Genomic DNA, 25,065 nt, shown 5'->3' with positions numbered 1-25,065 from the left:
TTGACACTTCAGGAACTTTCACTAAGGGGTGTACTCACTTTTGTTGCCGGTGGTTTAGACATTAATGGCTGTATATTGAGTTATTTTGAGGGAAGAATAAATTGACACTGTTATATAAGCTGCACACAGACTACTTTTCATTGTGTCAAAGTGTCATTTTGTCAGTGTTGTCCCATGAAAAGATATACTTAAATATCTGCAGAAATGTGAGGGGTGTACTCACTTTTGTGATACACTGTATATACAGTGTATCACAAAAGTGAGTACACCCCTCACATTTCTGCAAATATTTCATTATATCTTTTCATGGGACAACACTATAGACATGAAACTTGGATATAACTTAGAGTAGTCAGTGTACAGCTTGTATAGCAGTGTAGATTTACTGTCTTCTGAAAATAACTCAACACACAGCCATTAATGTCTAAATAGCTGGCAACATAAGTGAGTACACCCCACAGTGAACATGTCCAAATTGTGCCCAAATGTGTCGTTGTCCCTCCCTGGTGTCATGTGTCAAGGTCCCAGGTGTAAATGGGGAGCAGGGCTGTTAAATTTGGTGTTTTGGGTACAATTCTCTCATACTGGCCACTGGATATTCAACATGGCACCTCATGGCAAAGAACTCTCTGAGGATGTGAGAAATAGAATTGTTGCTCTCCACAAAGATGGCCTGGGCTATAAGAAGATTGCTAACACCCTGAAACTGAGCTACAGCATGGTGGCCAAGGTCATACAGCGGTTTTCCAGGACAGGTTCCACTCGGAACAGGCTTCGCCAGGGTCGACCAAAGAAGTTGAGTCCACGTGTTCGGCGTCATATCCAGAGGTTGGCTTTAAAAAATAGACACATGAGTGCTGCCAGCATTGCTGCAGAGGTTGAAGACGTGGGAGGTCAGCCTGTCAGTGCTCAGACCATACGCCGCACACTGCATCAACTCGGTCTGCATGGTCGTCATCTCAGAAGGAAGCTGACGCACAAGAAAGCCCGCAAACAGTTTGCTGAAGACAAGCAGTCCAAGAACATGGATTACTGGAATGCCCTGTGGTCTGATGAGACCAAGATAAACTTGTTTGGCTCAGATGGTGTCCAGCATGTGTGGCGGCGCCCTGGTGAGAAGTACCAAGACAACTGTATCTTGCCTACAGTCAAGCATGGTGGTGGTAGCATCATGGTCTTGGGCTGCATGAGTGTTGCTGGCACTGGGGAGCTGCAGTTCATTGAGGGAAACATTAATTCCAACATGTACTGTGACATTCTGAAACAGAGCATGATCCCCTCCCTTCGAAAACGGGGCCTCATGGCAGTTTTCCAACAGGATAACAACCCCAAACACAACCTCCAAGATGACAACTGCCTTGCTGAGGAAGCTGAAGGTAAAGGTGATGGACTAAACCCAATTGAGCACCTGTGGCGCATCCTCAAGTGGAAGGTGGAGGAGTTCAAGGTGTCTAACATCCACCAGCTCCGTGATGTCATCATGGAGGAGTGGAAGAGGATTCCAGTAGCAACCTGTGCAGCTCTGGTGAATTCCATGCCCAGGAGGGTTAAGGCAGTGCTGGATAATAATGGTGGTCACACAAAATATTGACACTTTGGGCACAATTTGGACATGTTCACTGTGGGGTGTACTCACTTATGTTGCCAGCTATTTAGACATTAATGGCTGTGTGTTGAGTTATTTTCAGAAGACAGTAAATCTACACTGCTATACAAGTTGTACACTGACTACTCTAAGTTATATCCAAGTTTTATTTCTATAGTGTTGTCCCATGAAAAGATATAATAAAATATTTGCAGAAATGTGAGGGGTGTACTCACTTTTGTGATACACTGTATATATATATATATATATATATATACAGTGTATCACAAAAGTGAGTACACCCCTCACATTTCTGCAGATATTTAAGTATATCTTTTCATGGGACAACACTGACAAAATGACACTTTGACACAATGAAAAGTAGTCTGTGTGCAGCTTATATAACAGCGTAAATTTATTCTTCCCTCAAAATAACTCAATATACAGCCATTAATGTCTAAACAACCGGCAACAAAAGTGAGTACACCCCTAAGAGACTACACCCCTAAATGTCCAAATTGAGCACTGCTTGTCATTTTCCCTCCAAAATGTCATGTGATTTGTTAGTGTTACTAGGTCTCAGGTGTGCATAGGGAGCAGGTGTGTTCAATTTAGTAGTACAGCTCTCACACTCTCTCATACTGGTCACTGAAAGTTCCAACATGGCACCTCATGGCAAAGAACTCTCTGAGGATCTTAAAAGACGAATTGTTGCGCTATATGAAGATGGCCAAGGCTACAAGAAGATTGCCAACACCCTGAAACTGAGCTGCAGCACAGTGGCCAAGATCATCCAGCGTTTTAAAAGAGCAGGGTCCACTCAGAACAGACCTCGCGTTGGTCGTCCAAAGAAGCTGAGTGCACGTGCTCAGCATCACATCCAACTGCTGTCTTTGAAAGATAGGCGCAGGAGTGCTGTCAGCATTGCTGCAGAGATTGAAAAGGTGGGGGGTCAGCCTGTCAGTGCTCAGACCATACGCCGCACACTACATCAAATTGGTCTGCATGGCTGTCACCCCAGAAGGAAGCCTCTTCTGAAGTCTCTACACAAGAAAGCCCGCAAACAGTTTGCTGAAGACATGTCAACAAAGGACATGGATTACTGGAACCATGTCCTATGGTCTGATGAGACCAAGTTTAATTTGTTTGGTTCAGATGGTCTCAAGCATGTGTGGCGGCAATCAGGTGAGGAGTACAAAGATAAGTGTGTCATGCCTACAGTCAAGCATGGTGGTGGGAATGCCATGGTCTGGGGCTGCATGAGTGCAGCAGGTGTTGGGGAGTTACATTTCATTGAGGGACACATGAACTCCAATATGTACTGTGAAATACTGAAGCAGAGCATGATCCCCTCCCTCCGGAAACTGGGTCGCAGGGCAGTGTTCCAGCATGATAATGACCCCAAACACACCTCTAAGACGACCACTGCTTTATTGAAGAGGCTGAGGGTAAAGGTGATGGACTGGCCAAGCATGTCTCCAGACCTAAACTATTAGATAAAAACTATCTTTGGGGCGTCCTCAAGCGGAAGGTGGAGGAGCGCAAAGTCTCGAATATCCGCCAGCTCCGTGATGTCATCATGGAGGAGTGGAAAAGCATTCCAGTGGCAACCTGTGAAGCTCTGGTAAACTCCATGCCCAGGAGAGTTAAGGCAGTTCTGGAAAATAATGGTGGCCACACAAAATATTGACACTTCAGGAACTTTCACTAAGGGGTGTACTCACTTTTGTTGCCGGTGGTTTAGACATTAATGGCTGTATATTGAGTTATTTTGAGGGAAGAATAAATTTACACTGTTATATAAGCTGCACACAGACTACTTTTCATTGTGTCAAAGTGTCATTTTGTCAGTGTTGTCCCATGAAAAGATATACTTAAATATCTGCAGAAATGTGAGGGGTGTACTCACTTTTGTGATACACTGTATATATATATATATATATATATATATATACAGTATATATATATACACACATATGTATATACATAGCAATATATATATATATGTGTGTGTTTTATTTACGTAGCCACATAAATTATTTACATAGCCACATAATTATATATAACATTACATATACACTTTGATATACAGTATATATATATATGTGTGTGTGTGTGTGTATATATACAGTATATCTCCAGGGGTGGGAGAATGACGCAATTACAACCTCCGCTGGCTGGTCGATGGCGCCTGCACATACACGGGGGATAATGAACATCGGTGCTTGACTCTCCATGCACAATATGGATCTCTATACGACCCTGCCTCCCGGAGGTGAACAGAAGCCAGGGGCTACTGCACACGGGTTGGGTAATGGTCAATGCTGCCTGCACATAGACGGGGGATAATGGACATCGGTGCTTGACTCTCCATGCACAATATGGAACTCTATTCCATACTCTACTGCACGCAGGTCGGCTAATCAGATATGACTAGATTGGGAGGAAAATTGGGAAAAATCCATACATTGAAAAAAAAACCATATTATGCACAGAGAGTCACGCTAGCTCTATGCGTTCCTCCACCACTCGTGCCAATGCCTTGACCAAACAGTAGAGGTCTCAAGCAGCAGTACTCTCAGGTCTGGTAAAGGATCACTCAGGCCTGACTGGAATTTGGTTTTAATCGGTTAAGAGTCACATGACCAACGAAAGCGGCGGTAAATGAAAATAGGTTTGTAAACACATATACGTACCTCCCCCTTGGGCGTGGTGACGGCGGTCCTGCGCGGGTCAATCTCCTCATTGATGCTGGACAGGAAATTATGGGAGATTCGGAGCGCGTCCTGAAGCAGGGCGAAATCCGGATGCTCTTTAGGGGTGTGCTTGAGGAGATCCTGGATGAACGGACATATGGTTCAGTACGCTATATGGCCAAAAGTATGTGGACACCTGACCATGAGCTTGATGTGAGCTCATGATCAGGTGTCCGAATACTTTCGGCCAAATAGAGCAGATCTCGCAGACCTCATGTACAGTATACAAACGAATCAGCGGTGCATATTCATCTACAGTACGGCTGTGTTCCAATCCACATTAATCAAATTAGCACACAACCACTGGTGTGGTTACTATTTTAATACTATTTAGTACTTAATGGTTTAGGCTGCGAGTTTCCCACTGACAGGGGAAAAGACTCCGCCCACAAACACACGTTTTCGTGTGAAGTGCACTTCGCATTCCTCATCCCGCCGCGTGTGGGCGCGTGTGCGGGTGAGTAAGACCGCGTGGTCGTTTTCGGGTTACGTAAACGTCGCTTTTGATGCGTAAGAGCTACCCGACAGCTATGTGCGGACCCTGCGGGTCGGGGTTCGAAAACACACAGTTCCAAAAAAGATGAGACGAGCGTTTGGTACTTACGTGAAGGACGAGGGTGCTGCGAGTCACACGGTCGATGGGTTTGTACAGGAGAGCTGTGAGGGTGTGGGGGGGGGGGGGGGGGGGACATAGAATACATTAAGAACTTCTACCATGGACATGTTCACCACAGTGCCAAAAGTATGTAGACAGTCTATCAGACCCCTTCCTGGACTTACTGGAAGGACCAGTAAGGAGTGACCTGCACAACCCCCTGACCTTAAACTTATTAAGACTATTCTGGATGAATCAGAACGCGTACTGTGAGCTGGGCTATCTCGTCCAATCTGACGTCCTAATTTTCTGAATGCTGTTTTAAACAAACAGCACAAATTCCCACACACAAACTCCAAAATCTTAGAAATAGGAGGTCCGATGGCATAACAGTTTGGTGTCCACTTACTTTTGGCAGACATGATCTAAGACTGTTATAGATGCAAGGAGTGGAAGGAAGTGGGAGGCCACCTTTTGCAACTATAACGTAGTCTTTTAAAAGTCTTTCCCTTTTAAGAAGGCGTTCATTCAAAACCGCATTTGTGAGGTCAAGTATGTTGAGCATGAAGGCCTGGCTCACATTAGCAGTTCCAATTCATCCCCAAGGTGGCGCAGCAGGATAATCCGCTAGCACACCAGCGTCGAGATTCTGAGCTCCCGGGTTCGAATCCCGTGCTCTGCTGGGCGGCCCTAGCCGGCACAATGCCTGCAGCAGACAAAATTGGCCTCCAGTCTGCTGGGTAGGAAAGACCGGACTAAGGGGTGGGGTTATGAACGCTGTGTAAGGATCTTGGTTGCCCAGGGCGCCTATACAGAAAGTGGAGGAGCGCAGAGATTGGGGCGTGGCGCAAACCCATCGAGGTATACACCCCCCTCTTGGATGTCGTTGGGGTCCCCAGCAGCAGATTGGGAGAAATAGGGAGTAAAATTTGGAACTTGAGGTCTAACCACCTCTTGTTTAGGTGTCCACATAGTTTTAGGCATATAGCGTAAAGAACAAGCACATAAACGCTAGCGTGCGCCGGGTAAAAAATAGACCGCTGTAATTATTGAGACACTCATTCCCTTTTAAATTTGATTACAGAACCCCTGAAGAGAATGTGTGGGTGGTGTAAGTGAATAAATATGATAACAGAAACTCCAGTCTGTACAGTTTGAGTACGTCACATGACCACAGGTTCCCGTTCTAAAATCTTGAAGCTATCACTACCTCTACTTTGGGGATACCTTAGGAAAGGGTTTCCTATTTTTCTGGATTCCCAAATTCCCACAGGCATAGTCCAAAATCCTGCGAGGTGGCTGTAATTCAGGCAGAGCCGAAGTCTTTGCAGGGGATTTGAATATATTAGAATATATGATGCAAGCGCAGGCAGCACAGCCTCATACTCCATAACACAACTTCAAACAGAGAAGAGAGACGTTCTCTCTCTTATTCCTTCTCATGTCGTTCTACTTTCATACAGATCATTAATAATGCGTGAATTATTCACACATGATCGACTTCTGTAGCTAACGGCTAATGAAATAAATTACTGAACGACTTTTTTAAAATGTACAGACATTTGGAGGGGTTTAGGTACAGCAACTGCTCCAGTGTAAAATGTATTACAGACAAAATAATCATTTATATTTACAAAAATAATAATTGATAACTTAAATAATAATGGTATATTAGTAATAATATAATAATAATAACGATGGAAAAAGAAATGCTAATAATAATAATAATAGTGATGATTAGAATAATAATAATACTGATACTAGCTATAATAATAATAACAATCACAACAGTAATAAAATAATAATATTAACAAACATAATAATAACAATAATAATGGGAATTAATAATAATAATAAATATAATAACAATAATAGTGATAATAATTAGAATAATAATATTGATACTAAAATTAATAATAATGATATTATAATAATATTGATAACGATGATAATAATAATAATAATAATAATATAGTAATAATAATATTAACCACAACAATAATAATAAAATAATATTGTATATCATAATAATATAATACTAATATTTATACTTGAAATAATAATACTAACAATAGTGATAATTACAAAAATATTATTGATACTAGTAATAATAACATTCATAACAATAATAATAATCATAATAATAATAATGAAGTTATAATAATGATAGCAGTAATAATAACAATGATAATAATAATAATATACTAATAATAATATTAACCACAATAATAATAATAATAAAATAATATTGTATATCATAATAATATAATAATAATAATATTTATACTTGAAATAATAATAATAATAATAAGTGATAATTAGAATACTAGTATTACTAGTATTCATACTAGTAATAATAATACCATTTGTAACAATAATAATAATAATAATAATAATATAGTAATAATAATGATAGCAGTAATAATAATACCATTCGTAACAATAATAATAATAATAAAATTGATAAAAATTAGAAGAATAATATTATTGACACTACAACTACTACTAATAATTATTATTATTATAATAAAACTACTATTACTACTACTACTAATAATAATAATTATTATTATTATTAATTATGATTATTATCATTATTATTATTATTATTATTATAACACTAGTGATTGTTTTCCAATAACAGCTCAGACATTGTGGATGTGTGTATATTTTCATGTGTACTTTCAAAACCCAATCCCCAAACCATGACCATTGATGAGCCCCCCCCCCCCCCCCTTCACCCTTGCAGCTTTAACAGTCTCAACTCAACTGAGGCACCAGTGACAGGAACTTTCCAATTTATCCCGAAAGAATTTGATGGCATTGAGGTCAGGGGTCCATGCAGACCATATATTTATGGACATGCTAGAGTGGGAAAGAAGCTTTGATTGATTTTATACATCTGATACTGACGGGTGTGGTTAAAAGATCTGAACTTAATATATTTTTGCTTTGAGATGTTCCTTATCAGTAACAGAACCCATTAAAGCCTCATTCTGAAGATGGAAGCTCAGATGCAGAACGTGTTCAGAAGTTGAAGTATTGCGTTTAGTTCCCGTTTCCATTTCTGGGTCCAGATGGCTGCTGTCAACGTCGAACTTCTGCATCTGACGTTCTTGTTTTAGTCTCATGACACAATCACTGACAGGAAACTGGAAAGCTGCCTAAAGTTCTATATGCATTCTAAGCGGCTGTGTCCCAAATCACACACCACTGTACTAAATAGCATCACGTATAGTGCAGTTTGGGACACAGCCAGGAAATCAGGTGCCGGGAACTGCTAGAGCCACAGAAACACCCTGGGCAGGATGCCAGTACATCACAGTATAGACTTTGAGAAGTAATCCATTCAGTCTATACTGTTCTGTTGCTACGCCAGTTTTAGAGTCATTGCTCCTCCCTGTTTGTATTTTTGAGTGACTGCGGTGCCCTATTTATGGGGGGCAGAATCAAAACCAAACCAAAGCCTGCACCAAGGCAAGGTCTGACCTGGTTTAGAGTCTGCATTACGTTCCTAAAAGTAAACCCAGCCATAACAAATTGAAACCACTCCTGTATTTAGGTTATCACCGATTTTAACGTTGTAATACTGATATATCCGCATTTTCACTGAGAGTTCACAGGAACCTTTTAATCCTACATTCAGAATTCTAAACTGCTCATGAATCGATTTTTCTGGACAGAAACGTGCAGTTCTTCTGACGGTCTGACCGAAGTCCACTTACGCTGGGCAGCAACCCAGAGACTGGACATGACATCTTGCAGAATGCAAACGTGACTTGTTTGTAAAGAGACCCAGTCCATGCCAGCTTCTATTTAGCTCCCTACAGCGTCTGCTTTTCTTTACATGATAATAATAATGATAATGATAATAATGATAATAATGACAATAATAATAATAATAGTAATAATATAATAATAATAATAATAATATAACATTGAAAATAATAATAATAAAATAAAAATAATAACAATGATAATAATAAAAATAAAAATAAAAATAATAGAAATATTAATAAAAATGATAATGATAATTATAAAATAAAATAATGATAATAATAATAACAGTAATAATAAGAATAGTAATAATAATTAATAATAATAATAATGATAATAATTATAGTAATAATGATAATACTAATAATACTAATAATACTACTAATAATAATAATGATAATAATAATAATGATAATAGTAATAATAATAATAGTTATAATAATAATAACAATAATAATGATAATAATAATGATAATAATAATATAATAATAATAATAATGATAATAGTTATAATAATAACAATAATAATAATAATAACAATAATAATAATAATGATAATAATAATGATAATAATAATGAAAAATAAGAATAATAATTATAATAATAATAGTAATGATAATAATAAAAAATTAAAATAATAATATGATAATAGTAATAATATAATAATAACAATGAAAAGAATAGTAATAATAATAATATTAAACTAAATTATAACAATTATAACAGTTTTGAGATATGGTGGGTTCCAAAGAAGACGCCAAAAATGCAAGCAAACACAAACGCAAAGAAATAAGACAGATCAGATTTTGGCTGCCGGAGACGCTCGACGCTACTTATTTCTCACACACACACATAATGCGACCGCATCTACGCATTCGAAAACACTACAAACAGCCAAATCAGAGGCACTCGAAGGCAGCTCAGTGCAAGCCAGCATGAGCCTGACTGAACATGAACAGTTCAGTTAGTTTAAAATTCCATCCTCATCCTGCGATCCGCAGGAACAAAACGCCCGCTACAGAACACAGAACCTATCGGCATGTTTACCGTAAGTGCAGTTACAGCAGAGTCGGAGCACCAGGAGGATCTCCATCGCTCGAGTCCGTCTCCCTTCGGTTTTCTCTCGCCTGGTTCTCTCTCGCTCGGTTTACCCCCTTTTGTCTGGTCCCGGGGACTCCTCTTACTCATTAGCTCTGCTTCACTCTCTCTCTCTCTCTCTCTCTCTCTCTCGCTCTCTCTCCATCACTGTCCCTCTCTCACGGCTGCTCGTGCTGGTATTTGAACGGAAGAGAGACGCCCTCGGACGGTCGGGAAGGAGGACTGTAGGAGCCCAAATTCTGCACCCATCCCAACTGAGTCTGTGCATGAGCCCAGTGGAAGCAGATACAATTAAGGTACTGGACTAGTAAGCATAAGGTTGCTGGTTCAAGCCCCACCACTGCCAGGTTGCCACTGTTGGGCCCTTGAGCAAGGCCCTTAACCCTGAATTGCTTGGACAGTTGTTGCCTAGCAGTTAAGGTACTGGACTAGTAATCAAAAGGTTGCTGGTTCAAACCCCACCACTGCCAGGTTGCCACTGTTGGGCCCTTGAGCAAGGCCCTTAGCCCTGAATTTGTTGGACAGTTGTAGCCTAGCAGATAAGGTACTGCACTAGTAATCAAAAGGTCGCTGGTTCAAACCCCACCAGTCAGGTTGACACTGTTGGGCCCCTGAGCAAGGTCCTTAACTCTCAATTGCTTAGACTGTATACTGTCATAGTACTGTAAGTCGCTTTGGAAAGCTTATAGGGCAGTTGGACTAAGCACATAAGGTTGCTGGTTCAAACCCCACCACTGTTGGGCCCTTGAGCAGAGCCCTTAGCACTCAATTGCTTAGACTGTACACTGTAAGTCACTTTGGATATTTAGCATTACATTTATATGGAATTTAGCATTGGTGGGGCTTGAACTGGCAACCTTTTGATTACTAGTCCAACCGCTGAGTTCCCGCTGCCCTATTTAACCAAATAACAGGTGTATAGGTCCTCCCATTCACAAAAAGAGGTCCATAAAGACGTGGTTGGACGAGTCTGATGTGGAGTTCAGTGGCCTGTACAGAACCCTGACCTCAGCTCCTTTGGGATGAACCGGAACGTCGACTGTCTTACAGAGATGGCTTTGGAATAGAGCTGTCCCGAGATGTCCACATACTTTCGGCAACGTAGCGTAAATAAACAGTACAAAGGACGTTTTCTGTCTGACCCTCTTGAGGACCAATGAATCGTGATGTGGACCTTGGTGGTCTTGACTTACCCTCCATGGTGACAGTGGTGGTTCTGCTTTCTTTGGAGTCTTTGGGTCCTTTGACTATGAGGTTCTGTTGAACAAAGGAGATCGTATTATTTATAAATATCACAAAGGGTTTATTCACACCCCCCGCCCCCCACAGAGCAGCTCTTTTCCCTACAGTGCTCCGTTTTTACCAAATCACTTGTTTCATGTTGTAGGACTGTAAGTCTTAACCTCTGAATCAAAACAGAACTACAAATGAAGAGCACTGCTTGTGCTGGTCAGTATTTGAGCAGAAGCCGCTGTGCCTGTGACGTACCGAAAGAACGTTATGTTAAGACCTTTTGACACCACTTATAACAGGGTGGCGGTGAAACATCACATCTTAAGGCTGTAACAGGAGTCTTAACCTCGAGCGAATCAAAAATTAACAACAAATGAAGAGTACTGCTTGTTATAACAATAATAATTATAATAATAAAAATAATTAAAATAATAATATAATGATAATAGTAATAATATAATAATAACAATAAAAAGACTAGTAATAATAATAATTAACAATAATAGCAACAACATAAAAATAATAATACAAAAATAAAAATAATAAAATACAAAAATAATAATGATAATAATAAAATCAAAATAATGATAATAATAAAAGTAAAAATACAATAATAACAAAGATGAGAATAGAAATAATAATAGTTATAAAATATGATAATTATTAATAATAATAATAATAATAATAATAAATGGTCAGTATTTAAGCAGAAGTTCGAAAGAGCGGTATTTTGAGACGGCCTGACGTTGCTTGTGGCCCTGACGAGTGAAAACTCACATCTTGAGGTTGTAAAAAGAGTCTAAACCTCAATCAACATAGAACAAATGAAGAGTACTGCTTGTGCTGGTCAGGATTTAAAGCAGAAGCCGAAAGAGCGGTAATGTCGAGACGGCCCAGAGATGTTGCTTGTGGCCCTGATGAGTGATTAACGAAGTGGCGGTGAAACCTCACATCTTAAGGAGGTAAATCAAAGTAGAACAACAAAATGAAGAATACCGCTTGTGCTGGTCAGGATTTAAACATAAGCCACGCCGATTCTCGCGTTATATACACAAAAAGAAGGCGTTCGGATTGACACATCGGTCTTAACCCAACGCTAATATTACAGTGAGAGAAATAGCAATTAGCAACCTAGGGCGGGGCTGTGCAACACCCACACTACATTACATCATCCGCTAATGACTACTAATCGTGTGGGGGGGGGGTATGTCAGGGGGGCACTGAGCACACCTCGGAGATCTTCTGGAACTGGGAGTTGGACTGGCTGCACTTTTCCACCGTCTCCATCGCCATCTTGTAGTTGTCCACGAAGGCTTTGTATACGCCCAGCTGGCTGGCCTGAAACACAGAGAGGGTTGACCAATAGAAATTTAGTAGATCATGTGACCTTGTGATCAGAAAGCCATTCTGCAGCACCGTGGTTCAATTTTGCCTCCTTACCTTAGACCGTAATTAATGTTATATTAATAAGGGTCGTTGTCCCGGTAACATCCAAATATAGTTTTTCGGCCAATAAGATCAGTTTATTCATATAATGACCACCAAACCATGATGCTCCCACCACCATACTTTGCTGTAGAATGTTGTTTGGCGCACCTGTCTGGGGACGACATGCGGTTCTTTGGACTTTCCGAAACTTACCCCAGGTTTTCACTCCCTTGATCTCTCGCATTCTCACACTTGCATTCTCACTCTCTCGCATCCTTACTCTCTTGATCCCCCTCTCTCAATCGCTCCATCGCTCTTTTACTCTAGCAACCCCTCACTCTCTTGCTTGCTCACTCACTTTCTCGCTTTCTCAGACACTCTCTCACTCAGTCACTCTCTTGCTCCCTTGATCTCGCATCCTCACTCTTGCATTCTCACTCTCTCACATCCTTACTTTCTTGCTGCCACATAATCTCACATCCTCACATTCTCACATCCATGCTGTCTTACATCTTCGCTCTCTCATTCTCTCGCTCTCTCAAACTCTCTTGCTTCACTCCCTCACTCTTTTGCTCCCTCACTCACTCTCACTCTGTCTCTCATTTACTCTTCCTCTCGCTCGCTCGCTCTCTCTTCTGTTATTGTATTACTGTAGCAGAACTGTCATGAGTCTCAGAGCTGTAAGGAGCCTGTAATTACACCACCATCTGCCTTCCCAACTAATAGCATCATGTCTTACCCACCCCAACCTCCTTCCAAAAAAAAACACACACACACACACACACACACACACACACAACAAAACAACAAATAAAGAATACTGCTTGTGCTGGTTAGTATTTAGGTAGAAGCTGCAGTGCCTGTGAGGTACCAAAAGAACAGTATTAACAGGGCAGCGATGGAACCTCAAATTAAGCCCAAACTACAAGCCTACACCGAGTCTGTTGGGCCCCTGAGTGAGGCCCTTAATCAGTAATTAATACTGAAATTGTATTCAATCACTACTATACATATATATAAGAAGCGGCACAGATGTGGGTATTTGAAAGTCCTTGATCAGATCGGGAATTGGACATGTCTAAATTGGAAGATAAAAGGGGGGAAATTTTGCGTATGTTCATATAATCTTAATAAAGTATATGGACGCCTGACTATCAGCTTGTTGGAGATCCCATTAGTAAAACATGGGCATTCACTTTTTACAGCTTGAACTCTAGCACACTAGCAGGTGAATATAAGCGGTGCAGATGTATATGTATGTACAGTGTATCACAAAAGTGAGTACACCCCTCACATTTCTGCAGATATTTAAGTATATCTTTTCATGGGACAACACTGACAAAATGACACTTTGACACAATGAAAAGTAGTCTGTGTGCAGCTTATATAACAGTGTAAATTTATTCTTCCCTCAAAATAACTCAATATACAGCCATTAATGTCTAAACCACCGGCAACAAAAGTGAGTACACCCCTAAGAGACTACACCCCTAAATGTCCAAATTGAGCACTGCTTGTCATTTTCCCTCCAAAATGTCATGTGATTTGTTAGTGTTACTAGGTCTCAGGTGTGCATAGGGAGCAGGTGTGTTCAATTTAGTAGTACAGCTCTCACACTCTCTCATACTGGTCACTGAAAGTTCCAACATGGCACCTCATGGCAAAGAACTCTCTGAGGATCTTAAAAGACGAATTGTTGCGCTACATGAAGATGGCCAAGGCTACAAGAAGATTGCCAACACCCTGAAACTGAGCTGCAGCACAGTGGCCAAGATCAATCAGCGTTTTAAAAGAGCAGGGTCCACTCAGAACAGACCTCGCGTTGGTCGTCCAAAGAAGCTGAGTGCACGTGCTCAGCGTCACATCCAACTGCTGTCTTTGAAAGATAGGTGCAGGAGTGCTGTCAGCATTGCTGCAGAGATTGAAAAGGTGGGGGGTCAGCCTGTCAGTGCTCAGATCATACGCCGCACACTACATCAAATTGGTCTGCATGGCTGTCACCCCAGAAGGAAGCCTCTTCTGAAGTCTCTACACAAGAAAGCCCGCAAACAGTTTGCTGAAGACATGTCAACAAAGGACATGGATTACTGGAACCATGTCCTATGGTCTGATGAGACCAAGATTAATTTGTTTGGTTCAGATGGTCTCAAGCATGTGTGGCAGCAATCAGGTGAGGAGTACAAAGATAAGTGTGTCATGCCTACAGTCAAGCATGGTGGTGGGAATGCCATGGTCTGGGGCTGCATGAGTGCAGCAGGTGTTGGGGAGTTACATTTCATTGAGGGACACATGAACTCCAATATGTACTGTGAAATACTGAAGCAGAGCATGATCCCCTCCCTCCGGAAACTGGGTCGCAGGGCAGTGTTCCAGCATGATAATGACCCCAAACACACCTCTAAGACGACCACTGCTTTATTGAAGAGGCTGAGGGTAAAGGTGATGGACTGGCCAAGCATGTCTCCAGACCTAAACCCAATAGAACATCTTTGGGGCATCCTCAAGCGGAAGGTGGAGGAGCGCAAAGTCTCGAATATCCGCCAGCTCCGTGATGTCGTCATGGAGGAGTGGAAAAGCATTCCAGTGGCAACCTGTGAAGCTCTGGTAAACTCCATGCCCAGGAGAGTTAAGGCAGTTCTGGGAAATAATGGTGGCCACACAAAATATTGACACTTCAGGAACTTTCACTAAGGGGTGTACTCACTTTTGTTGCCGGTGGTTTAGACATTAATGGCTGTATATTGAGTTATTTTGAGGGAAGAATAAATTTACACTGTTATATAAGCTGCACACAGACTACTTTTCATTGTGTCAAAGTGTCATTTTGTCAATGTTGTCCCATGAAAAGATATACTTAAATATCTGCAGAAATGTGAGGGGTGTACTCACTTTTGTGATACACTGTATGTGTATATATATACAGTGGGGGAAATAAGTATTTGATCCCCTGCTGATTTTGTAAGTTTACCCCCTTACAAAGACTTGAACAGTCAGATTGTCAAGACAGATCATTGACAAGCTCCTCCCGTGTAATTCTAGACTGACCTCACCTTTCTCAGAATCATTCTTACCCCACCAGGTGAGATCTTGCATGGAGCTCCAGAGTGAGGGTGATTGACTGTGATCTTGTATTTCTTCCATTTTCGAATTATCGCACCAACAGTGGTCTCTTTCTCACCAAGCTTCTTGCTGATGGTCTTGTAGCCCTACAATCTTGTCCCCGACGTCCTTTGATAGCTCTTTGGTCTTGCCCATGGTGGTCGAGAGATTTGAACGGAAGAAACTGATTCTGTGACAGGAGTCTTTTATACAGGGACAGGACTAATTTGTGTGCCTCATGGGCACATAACCGGTCTGTGGGGGTCAGAATTCTTGCTGGTTGGTAGGGGATCAAATACTTATTTCCCTTAATTAAATACAAATTAATTTATAACTTTTATTTAATGTTTTTTTTCTGGATTTTTTGTTGATATTCTGTCTCTCTCTGTTAAAATAAACCTTCCATAAAAATTATACTGTTCAAGTCTTTGTAAGGGGGTAAACTTACAGAATCAGCAGGGGATCAAATACTTATTTCCCCCACTGTGTATATATATATATATATATATATATATATATATATATATATATATATATATATATATATATTATATATACACTCCAAAATGAGCTCTTGACCATGTGACCAGAAGCCAAAGAAGCCAACGCCAAGCCCACCCTCATTTTAAAGGATGTCTGTAATGTTTTAACTCACACAAAACACAAAATAACTGGGGTTAACGAACGCTGCATTTACCAAACACACACACACACACACACACACACACACACACACACACACACACACTCCCCTAAATGCAATTGTACAAAACAGAAGCCCTGCAGACTTCATTCTAATTCTTCCCTCGGCTTCCCGGGCATTCATTAAAACAATTAAAGGAATCAGCTCGCTCGCAGGGGGGTTCATTCTGGCGCTGCCCGTCTACTCAACCCGAACGAGAAACAGACGAGGCTCATCTGTGACCGGCACGAGAACATGAGCACATTTTAACAGGGATGGACGGACAAAGTACAGCATATGATGTGACTTTTACGGCAAAAGAACGCGGGGTAGCGTAGTCAGTAATGTAAACAATAATAATAAATATAAATAATTATCTTGCAATATAATACAGAAGCATTGTCTGTAAGTAGTGGCGTTTATATTCTCAGTTGTTTGTAAATGTTTAGTGAGTATATCACAGCGCTTTAGTTACAAATTTACTTGTAATTAAATACAATTGTTACCGTTACTATAGCAATTAGTATCTTTACACAAAATGCTAACTTGTTAGCGCTATTTTACGTTTGGTTAAATCTCATATTGTACCAGATGTAACACTTGACTACAGCTGTGTGCTTTTACTGTATTAAGTTCTTTATTGTTTTTATTGCCATGGTGATGGTGGACGCTGGCGCATTTGGCTGCCGCTACCGTTACCGTATTTTACCGTATTTTATTGTATTTTTATCGTTTTTCGTTTTCATCTTTTTACACACCTTGTGGATCTATTTCTTTTAAGTTACTTTTGATACTTTTATTTGTGCTTTTGATACTTTTTGTTCTTTCTACTGTACATCGCGTCTGCGGCCGGTGGTGAACGGTGGATGAGTTTTCCTGGGATCGGCACGATGTTGAACTATTCCGTTGACCAGCTGAGGAAGTTCAACAACTGCACTACTCCATCTTGTATTTCAGTCATCAAACAGCTTGGACTCCTTCGCCGGCCTCGTTATATTCACAGGGGCTCCCGGAGAAAGCTTGTTTATCTTCGAAACGGTAACGCTATTCCATCCTTCTGGTCAGCCGTGCGCACTGTCGCTCCGCAAACACGTCATCAGAGCGCTGCTGCCTTGCACACCAGTAGCGGTGTAGTCTCCATGACAACGCTGTCCACGGAGTGGGATGGGAAACGCGGAGTGGACTTAGCAAATCTCCGTTCTCTTCCTCGTTCCTCACAGCCAACTACACAACAATACCACTTGAAAATGGCATTGCTTAATGTTCGTTCACTCAACACAAAAAGTACTGTACTCAGTGAATTTATATCTGACAGTGAACTAGACTTTTTCTGTCTCACTGAAACTTGGCATAAACCCTTGGATTATTTTACGTTAAATCAGACCACGCCAATGGGATACTCGTATATTGATGAACCTCGTATGGAAGGGCGAGGTGGTGGTGTTGCTGCAGTCTATAGGGATGATATTAAAATAACCACTTTGTCTTTTCCTGCTGCTCTTTCTTTTGAACACCTGGCTTTCAAGTTGTCAGGGCCTACTCCTCTGGTCACTGCTGTAGTTTATCGTCCGCCAAAGCCAAACGCTTCCTTTCTCTCTGATTTTTCAGATTTTTTAACCCAGCTTAGTGGCCTCTCATCCTCTGTACTGCTTATGGGTGATTTTAACATCCATATTGATGACAACAACTGTAAATTTGCCAGGGAATTTTTGGAATTGTTACAGTGTTTTAATTTCACACAACATATACATTTTCCAACTCATAAAAAAGGTCATACTCTTGACCTTGTCTGCTCTACTGGTGTCCTAGTTCATCAGCCGTCCAGCCATGACCTTACTGTCTCTGATCATTTGACAATCATCATGGACATTGAGGTCACTAGGCCCATCACTAGAGCTAAACGTAAAATATCCTTCAGGAATCTTCAATATATCTCTCCCTCTGCTTTCTCAGATTCTCTTGTTAAAAAGATGTCTGTCTGTCCTGTACTGTCTAGTAATTCATCTGACCTTGTCGATTACTATAATGACATACTCGCCTCATGTCTTGATGAGCTGGCTCCTTTGAGAACCAAATTTGTTTCATTTAGTCATTCCGCACCATGGTACACAATTGAGCTTCACCAAATGAAATCCCGTAAACGCCAGCTTGAAAGACTTTATAAGAAAACCGGTCTAACAGTACATTATCAGATTTATTCTGATTATCTTCAACATTACAAAGACGCTCTTACGGCAGCCCGATCCACTTACTATTCCGAACTCATACATGCTGGATCAACAAATCCTAAGACTCTCTTTTCCACAATAAATAAACTTCTCAAACCAGTTGACAATACTACCAATTCCTTTACAGTTGACAAGTGTAACTCTTACCTCTCATTTTTTCAAACAAAAGTTGAGAATATCCACAATTTTCTGACAGTTTCCCCTGTCATCTCTGTTTCTCCGCCTATCTCATCTCAATTTATTACCCAGCCTCTGTCTCAGTTCTCACCTGTGTCTCTTTTGGACCTATCTGAGATCTTAACAGGGATGCGAAGCTCCACTTGTGTTTTGGATCCTGCTCCATCAAAACTTGTTAAGGGTTGTTTTCCAGTTATCTCATCACTTATCACAGAGATAATCAATTCCTCTCTTAGTTCTGGCTCAGTCCCTCAATCACTCAAATTGGCTGCTGTTACTCCCATACTTAAAAAACCTGGACTTGACTCTAACATTATGAGTAACTTTCGGCCCATTTCCAATCTTCCATTTCTGTCGAAAATACTGGAACGTGTTGTTGCCTCACAGCTCAAAGATCACCTAAATTCCAATAATCTATTTGAATCATTTCAGTCTGGTTTCCGCCCCCAGCACAGCACTGAGTCAGCCCTCCTCAAAGTCACAAATGACCTTCTTCTTTCCTCAGACTCTGGACAAATTAATATTCTCGTCCTCCTTGATCTTACTGCAGCTTTTGACACCATTAATCACTCCATTCTTCTGTCCCGCCTTGAATCCTCTGTCAACATCACTGGTACTGCCCTTTTGTGGTTAAGGTCATATCTCATAAACAGACAACAGTTTGTTAATATCAACAATTGTAGTTCTGCCATTGCTCCACTGTCCCAAGGCGTTCCCCAAGGCTCAGTGTTAGGTCCCCTTTTGTTTATTCTTTATATGCTCCCCCTTGGTGACATCATACGTCGGCATGGTTTACATTTCCACTGCTATGCTGATGATATTCAGCTTTACATCTCCTCCAAATCCATTAATACTGAACTTCACTCCACTCTGACAAATTGCATCACTGAAATGAAATTGTGGATGAAAGCTAATTTCCTCAAATTAAACTGTGAAAAATCAGATATGATCATCGTAGGTCCTACAACCCTGGCAAAAACCACAAAAAATTTTCAAATTACCATTGATAATGACACTTTGTCTCCGTCTTCTAACATCCGAAATCTTGGTGTAATTTTTGATAGCAACCTCTCTTTTGACCGCCATGTAAATCACATCACCAAAACTGCTTTCTTTCATCTAAAAAACATAGCACGTCTACGTCCATCACTCTCCTTTTCTGCCGCCGAAACCTTGATTCATGCTTTTATTACATCCAGAATTGATTATTGCAATAGCATCCTTTATGGTACATCTAACAAAATCCTAAAAAAACTTCAGTATATCCAGAATTCAGCTGCTCGCCTCCTTACTCATACTCGCTCCCGTGATCATATTACACCTGTTCTACAAAAACTTCATTGGCTTCCCGTTGCTCAACGCATTCAATTCAAAATTCTTCTATTCACTCACAAAGCTCTCCATAATCAGGCCCCATCCTACCTCACCGACCTGCTCCATCAGCACATTCCCTCCCGTAGCCTTCGCTCTTCTGAGGCTAACCTACTGTCCATACCCTCTAGGACCAAGCACCGGACCTGGGGTGACAGGGCCTTTTCCATAGCTGCTCCATCTTTATGGAATGCTCTCCCCAAACACCTACGAGATTGTCCTGACCTGTCCAAATTCAAGTCACTTCTCAAAACTCATCTATTCAGAGTGGCATTTAACTTGTAACAACACAAAATAAATGCTTTTATTTTTGCTATTCTTTTTAATAGTTTTTATACTTAGATCACGACAGAAATGTGAAGTCCTAGATCCTAAAACTTGTAAAGTTTTCAGTTTCCTGATTGCATGTAAATCTGTCCTGTTTCTGTCTAATTTTAAGAAATTGTTCTATATTTGTTGTTCTCTCTCATAATTTAGCTAATTTTTAATGAACTGTCTTATGCTGCTCTCTTTGTTTTTATCTTAATTATTCTTGATGTTGATGTACTATTTTGATTTTGTACTATGATTTGTATGGTGTATGTACGTATTTGTTTTGATTATTTGTCTTATGTAAAGCGTCTTTGAGTATCTTGAAAAGCGCTATATAAATAAAATGTATTATTATTATTATTATATGGGGCTATAATCCCGAACACACACACACACACACACAAACACACACACACGGTCATTAACGATGCGACCCACGATCAGCCGCGGGAAAAGCATCTGCGCTGCCCACTGACTCGACACTTTTCGAATCGGTGAATTCGTCTCTATTTAAGATTTAGGAACATGACTGCAGGGATTTGGTTCCCTGGTTTTCCAGCATTACTAAGATTTGACATTCACAGACACCCCAAGTTGAAAAAACTAAAAAACCTCTCACACACTGCTAACTGAGCTACTTAGCTAACTGTTCACATCACAAACACATTAATGTGTACTACATACTACATAGTGCACTAGGTAGTGTGCAAGATAATAGATTTATGTTACATACATAGTGCACTAGATTGTATATTAGAAAATAATTTATGTTCCTTACTTAGTCCACTAGATAGTGTATTAGATAATAGACTTATGTTTTTACATAATGCTTTAGGTAGCGTATTATTTAACGGATTTAGGTTCCCTACATAGTGCGCTAAATTGTATATCAGATAATGGATTTATGTTCCCTACATAGTGCACTACATAGTATTTTAGATATGAACTAACCCCAACTTTGTGGCAACAGTTTAGGGAAGGCACTTTACCATTCAGACATGGACCTGCCCCTGCGATGTTCAAAAGGTTTGGTGTAAAGACACTCAAGTGGACTGGACCATTGGCCGGTATTCAAAAAAATAAAAAGTCAATGCCCAATGTCACAAATGGTGTTTTGATTAAATGGGCACAAATTCCCACAGTAGACATTGACAAAAAAATCAAAAAGGAAACCCACATCTGCGCCACTTCTTATCACCTGCTAGTGTGCTAGAGTACAAGCTGTAAAAAGTGAATGCCCATGTTTTTCTAATGGGATCTGCAACAAGGTCATAATCAGGTGTCCATATACTTTTATAAGATACATAAGAACATCCACAAGATCCTCCCCCCTGAATCTCCCAATTTAGTCCTTTCCAATTCCCGATCTGATCAAGGACATTCGAATAACCACATCTGCGCCACTTCTTATCACCTGTTAAAAAGTGAATGCCCATGTTTTTCTAATGGGATCTCCAACAAGGTCATAGTCAGGCGTCCATATACTTTAAGATTAAGATTATATGAATATACACAAGATTTCCCCCTTTTCATTTTTCAATTCAGTCATTTCCAATTCCCGATCTGATCAAGGACTTTCGAATACCCACATCTGCGCCGCTTCTTATCACCTGCTAAAATGTAAATGCCCATGTTTTTCTAATGGGACGTCCAACAAGGTCAGAGTCAGGTGTCCATATACTTTTATAACATAATATGAACATACACAAGATTTCCCCCTTTATCTCCCAATTTAGTCATTTCCAATTCCCGATCTGATCAAGGACATTCGAATAACCACATCTGCGCCACTTCTTATCACCTGTTCAAAAAATGAATGCCCATGTTTTTCTAATGGGATCTCCAACAAGGTCATAGTCAGGCGTCCAAATACTTTTATAAGACTATACGAACATACACAAGATTTCTCCCCTGTATCTCCCAATTTAGTCATTTCCAATTCCAGATCTGATCAAGGACTTTCCAATACCCACATCTGCGCCGCTTCTTATCACCTGCTAAAAAGTGAATGCCCATGTTTTCTACTGGGACGTCCAACAAGGCCATAATCAGGTGTCCATATACTTCTATAAGATTATATGAATATACACAATATTTCCCCCTTTAATGTTCCAATTTAGTCGTTTCCGATTCCCGAACTGATCAAGGACATTCGAATACCCACATCTGCGTCGCTTCTTATCACCTGCCAGTGTTGAGTTTCCATACAGAGTGGTATATATCGAGTACGGAGAGCCACACTAAGCTCCATGTGGATACCCCCCCTCCACTCGCACAGTTGTTCAGTCCAGTCCCAAAGGTACCAAGGCAGAGGAAAACAACCTGTCCAACGTTGTGGACGCCCAACTAGGTCGATGCCCCTGCTGAGATTTTAACTCATTTGAACACAGACAAAGTACACCTTCAAATTTATTACCAGAGGGGAAAGTTCAAAGCCCGTCCTGCTTCCTAACTTCCATCGAAAGTGCAATAAAAATCGTGATAAGACGTTTACAAAATGAGCTCACCAGCTTCTGGAAGAGGTGTCCGACCGTGACCTTGTCATCCCACTGTTGAATATGTGGGAACAGAGCGTCGTAGAACTCCTTATGGATCTCGTAGATGTCCTGGAGCTTGAAAAAGATGTTGTCGATCTGCTCCACGGTCAGCACCGGCTTGGACGTGGTGGCCGTGGCCTTCAATGGGCGCATGGGCTAAAGGGGGGAAGAAGAATTGAAAATTGGTAGGTGAGATTGGTGAGTTTATGAGTATATACCACCATGACCACATGGAACGTCCTGCTTGGTTTCTTACTTATGGATCAATAACATCAAGTGCATATCACAAACAAAGCTACAGACTGGCAGAAGGTGAAAACGACTCTCCTTTGACCAAGATGACCTTCAAGTTATTCGAATGTCACTCAACAACCGTAGGATGACGTCAAGTGAGCTATTGAAAATGGCAAACAGGAGCTGGGTGAAGTGTATGGCGACGTCAGTCGTAAACAGGCTCCTAGGGATAGAGCTGAAGTCTTCAATGAGTGGAGTGGGGTCAGCTTGGCCCAACATCTGGTCATCTAACTCTAGGACGGAGACTTGGAGAAGCAAATTTGCCCAACTCTGAGAACTATTGTATTGTTCCAGCAGGGCAATGCTCCATCGAGGAGTGGAAGAAGGACTAGCAGATCAAGACCCAGTCATGACAAGTCTAATCTTTAGACCTAAACCCCATTTAAAGAGGAAGCTGGATGGTCCCAAGCCAGCAAACTGAGCCAAACTGCTTGAATTTCGGTCCTAGGAGTGGCCAAAAAGTCACCCAACAGCAATGGAAGACTGGTGGAGACCATGCAAAGATGCATGAAATCTGAGACTATACTGTAGCTGCAATTCATCCCAAAGGTGTTCAAGAGGGGTTTGGAACTGAGGTCAAGGCTCAAACTCATCAGACCCATCATACCTTTGTGTCTTTGTGGAGCTTGATGTGGCTAATACACCCATGAGCTCAATCCTAAGCAGAAGTGTCCACATACTTTTGACCATGTACCCAAAAAAGGCACTCCAGACTGGAATTTCTTGGTAAGGAACGACTGGATATCCTGGAAATCATGTACCAGGATGTCACTATTAATTAATATTACATTATCGCACCCCCCCACACCTCTGTTCTGTTTGTGCCCCAGTGTTTCCTGTTTAAATCATTCCACAACAGGCTGTCCAAAAATAACATGCCTACCCATTAGTCAAACTGAACACGCAGCAATGAAATAAAGGTTATGAAACCATGGGGCCATCCTTAATAGCACAGGGTCATGCTCCTACGATCCCAAAGTCTTCAAGATCCTAATTATGACATCCTGAGGTCTGGAATCTCCTCATCCTGAGGTCAACAGGATTCTTATCTGGTCATCCTGAGGTCTACAAGCTCCTAATCCAGTAAACCTGAGCTCTACAGGCTACTAATCCTGTCATCCTGAGGTCTACAAGCTCCATATCCGGTCATCCTGAGGTCTACAAGCAACTAATTCTGTCATCCCGAAGTCTACAAGCTCCTAATCTTGTCATCCTGAAATCTACAAGCTACTAATTCTGTCATCTTGGGTCTACAAACTCCTGGTCTTGCCACTCTGAGGTCTACAAGGTCCTCATTCTGAAGTCTACAAGTTCCTAATCTTGTCATCCTAAGGTCTACAAGCTACTAATTCTGTCATCCTAAAGTCTACAAGCTCCTAATCTTGTCATCCTGAGATCTACAAGGTTCTTCTCTTGAGGTCTACAAGCTCTTTATTCTGTCATCCTGAGGTCTACAAGCTCCTAATCTTGTCATCCTGAAATCTACAAGCTACTAATTCTGTCATCTTGGGTCTACAAACTCCTGGTCTTGCCACTCTGAGGTCTACAAGGTCCTCATTCTGAAGTCTACAAGTTCCTAATCTTGTCATCCTAAGGTCTACAAGCTACTAATTCTGTCATCCTAAAGTCTACAAGCTCCTAATCCTTAAGTCTACAAGGTACTTCTCTTGAGGTCTACAAGCTCTTTATAGAGGACCACCACAAGTCTACAAGCTCCTAATCCTGTCTTCCTGAAGTCTACAAGCTCCTAATCTTGCCATCCTGTGGTCTACAAGCAACTAAGACTGTTATCCTGGGTCTATAGGCTCCTCACCCTGAGGTCTACAAGCTTCTAACCATGTCATTTTGGGTCTACAAACTCCTAATCTTGTCATTCTGAGGTCTACAAGCTCC

General features: G+C 40.9%; 1 protein-coding gene across 4 annotated transcripts in view; it reads right to left on the bottom strand.

Moving 5' to 3' along the window:
* abr (ABR activator of RhoGEF and GTPase) overlaps positions 1 to 25,065 on the bottom strand; it is a 117,245-nt gene that overhangs the window by 41,568 nt on the left and 50,612 nt on the right. For all 4 annotated transcript variants that reach the window (XM_062988581.1, XM_062988582.1, XM_062988584.1 and 1 more), the window contains exons 4-8: positions 22,849 to 23,034; positions 12,275 to 12,382; positions 11,005 to 11,068; positions 4,946 to 4,998; positions 4,282 to 4,422 (exon numbers count right to left, since the gene is read on the bottom strand). In XM_062988581.1, the coding sequence (XP_062844651.1) occupies positions 4,282 to 4,422; positions 4,946 to 4,998; positions 11,005 to 11,068; positions 12,275 to 12,382; positions 22,849 to 23,034 (552 nt within the window). The remainder of the gene's footprint in view (positions 1 to 4,281; positions 4,423 to 4,945; positions 4,999 to 11,004; positions 11,069 to 12,274; positions 12,383 to 22,848; positions 23,035 to 25,065) is intronic.

The sequence above is a fragment of the Trichomycterus rosablanca genome, chromosome 26 (genome assembly GCF_030014385.1).
Source record: "Trichomycterus rosablanca isolate fTriRos1 chromosome 26, fTriRos1.hap1, whole genome shotgun sequence".
Classification (NCBI taxonomy): Eukaryota; Metazoa; Chordata; class Actinopteri; order Siluriformes; family Trichomycteridae; genus Trichomycterus; species Trichomycterus rosablanca.
This window is presented reverse-complemented; position numbering and strand designations above follow the sequence as displayed.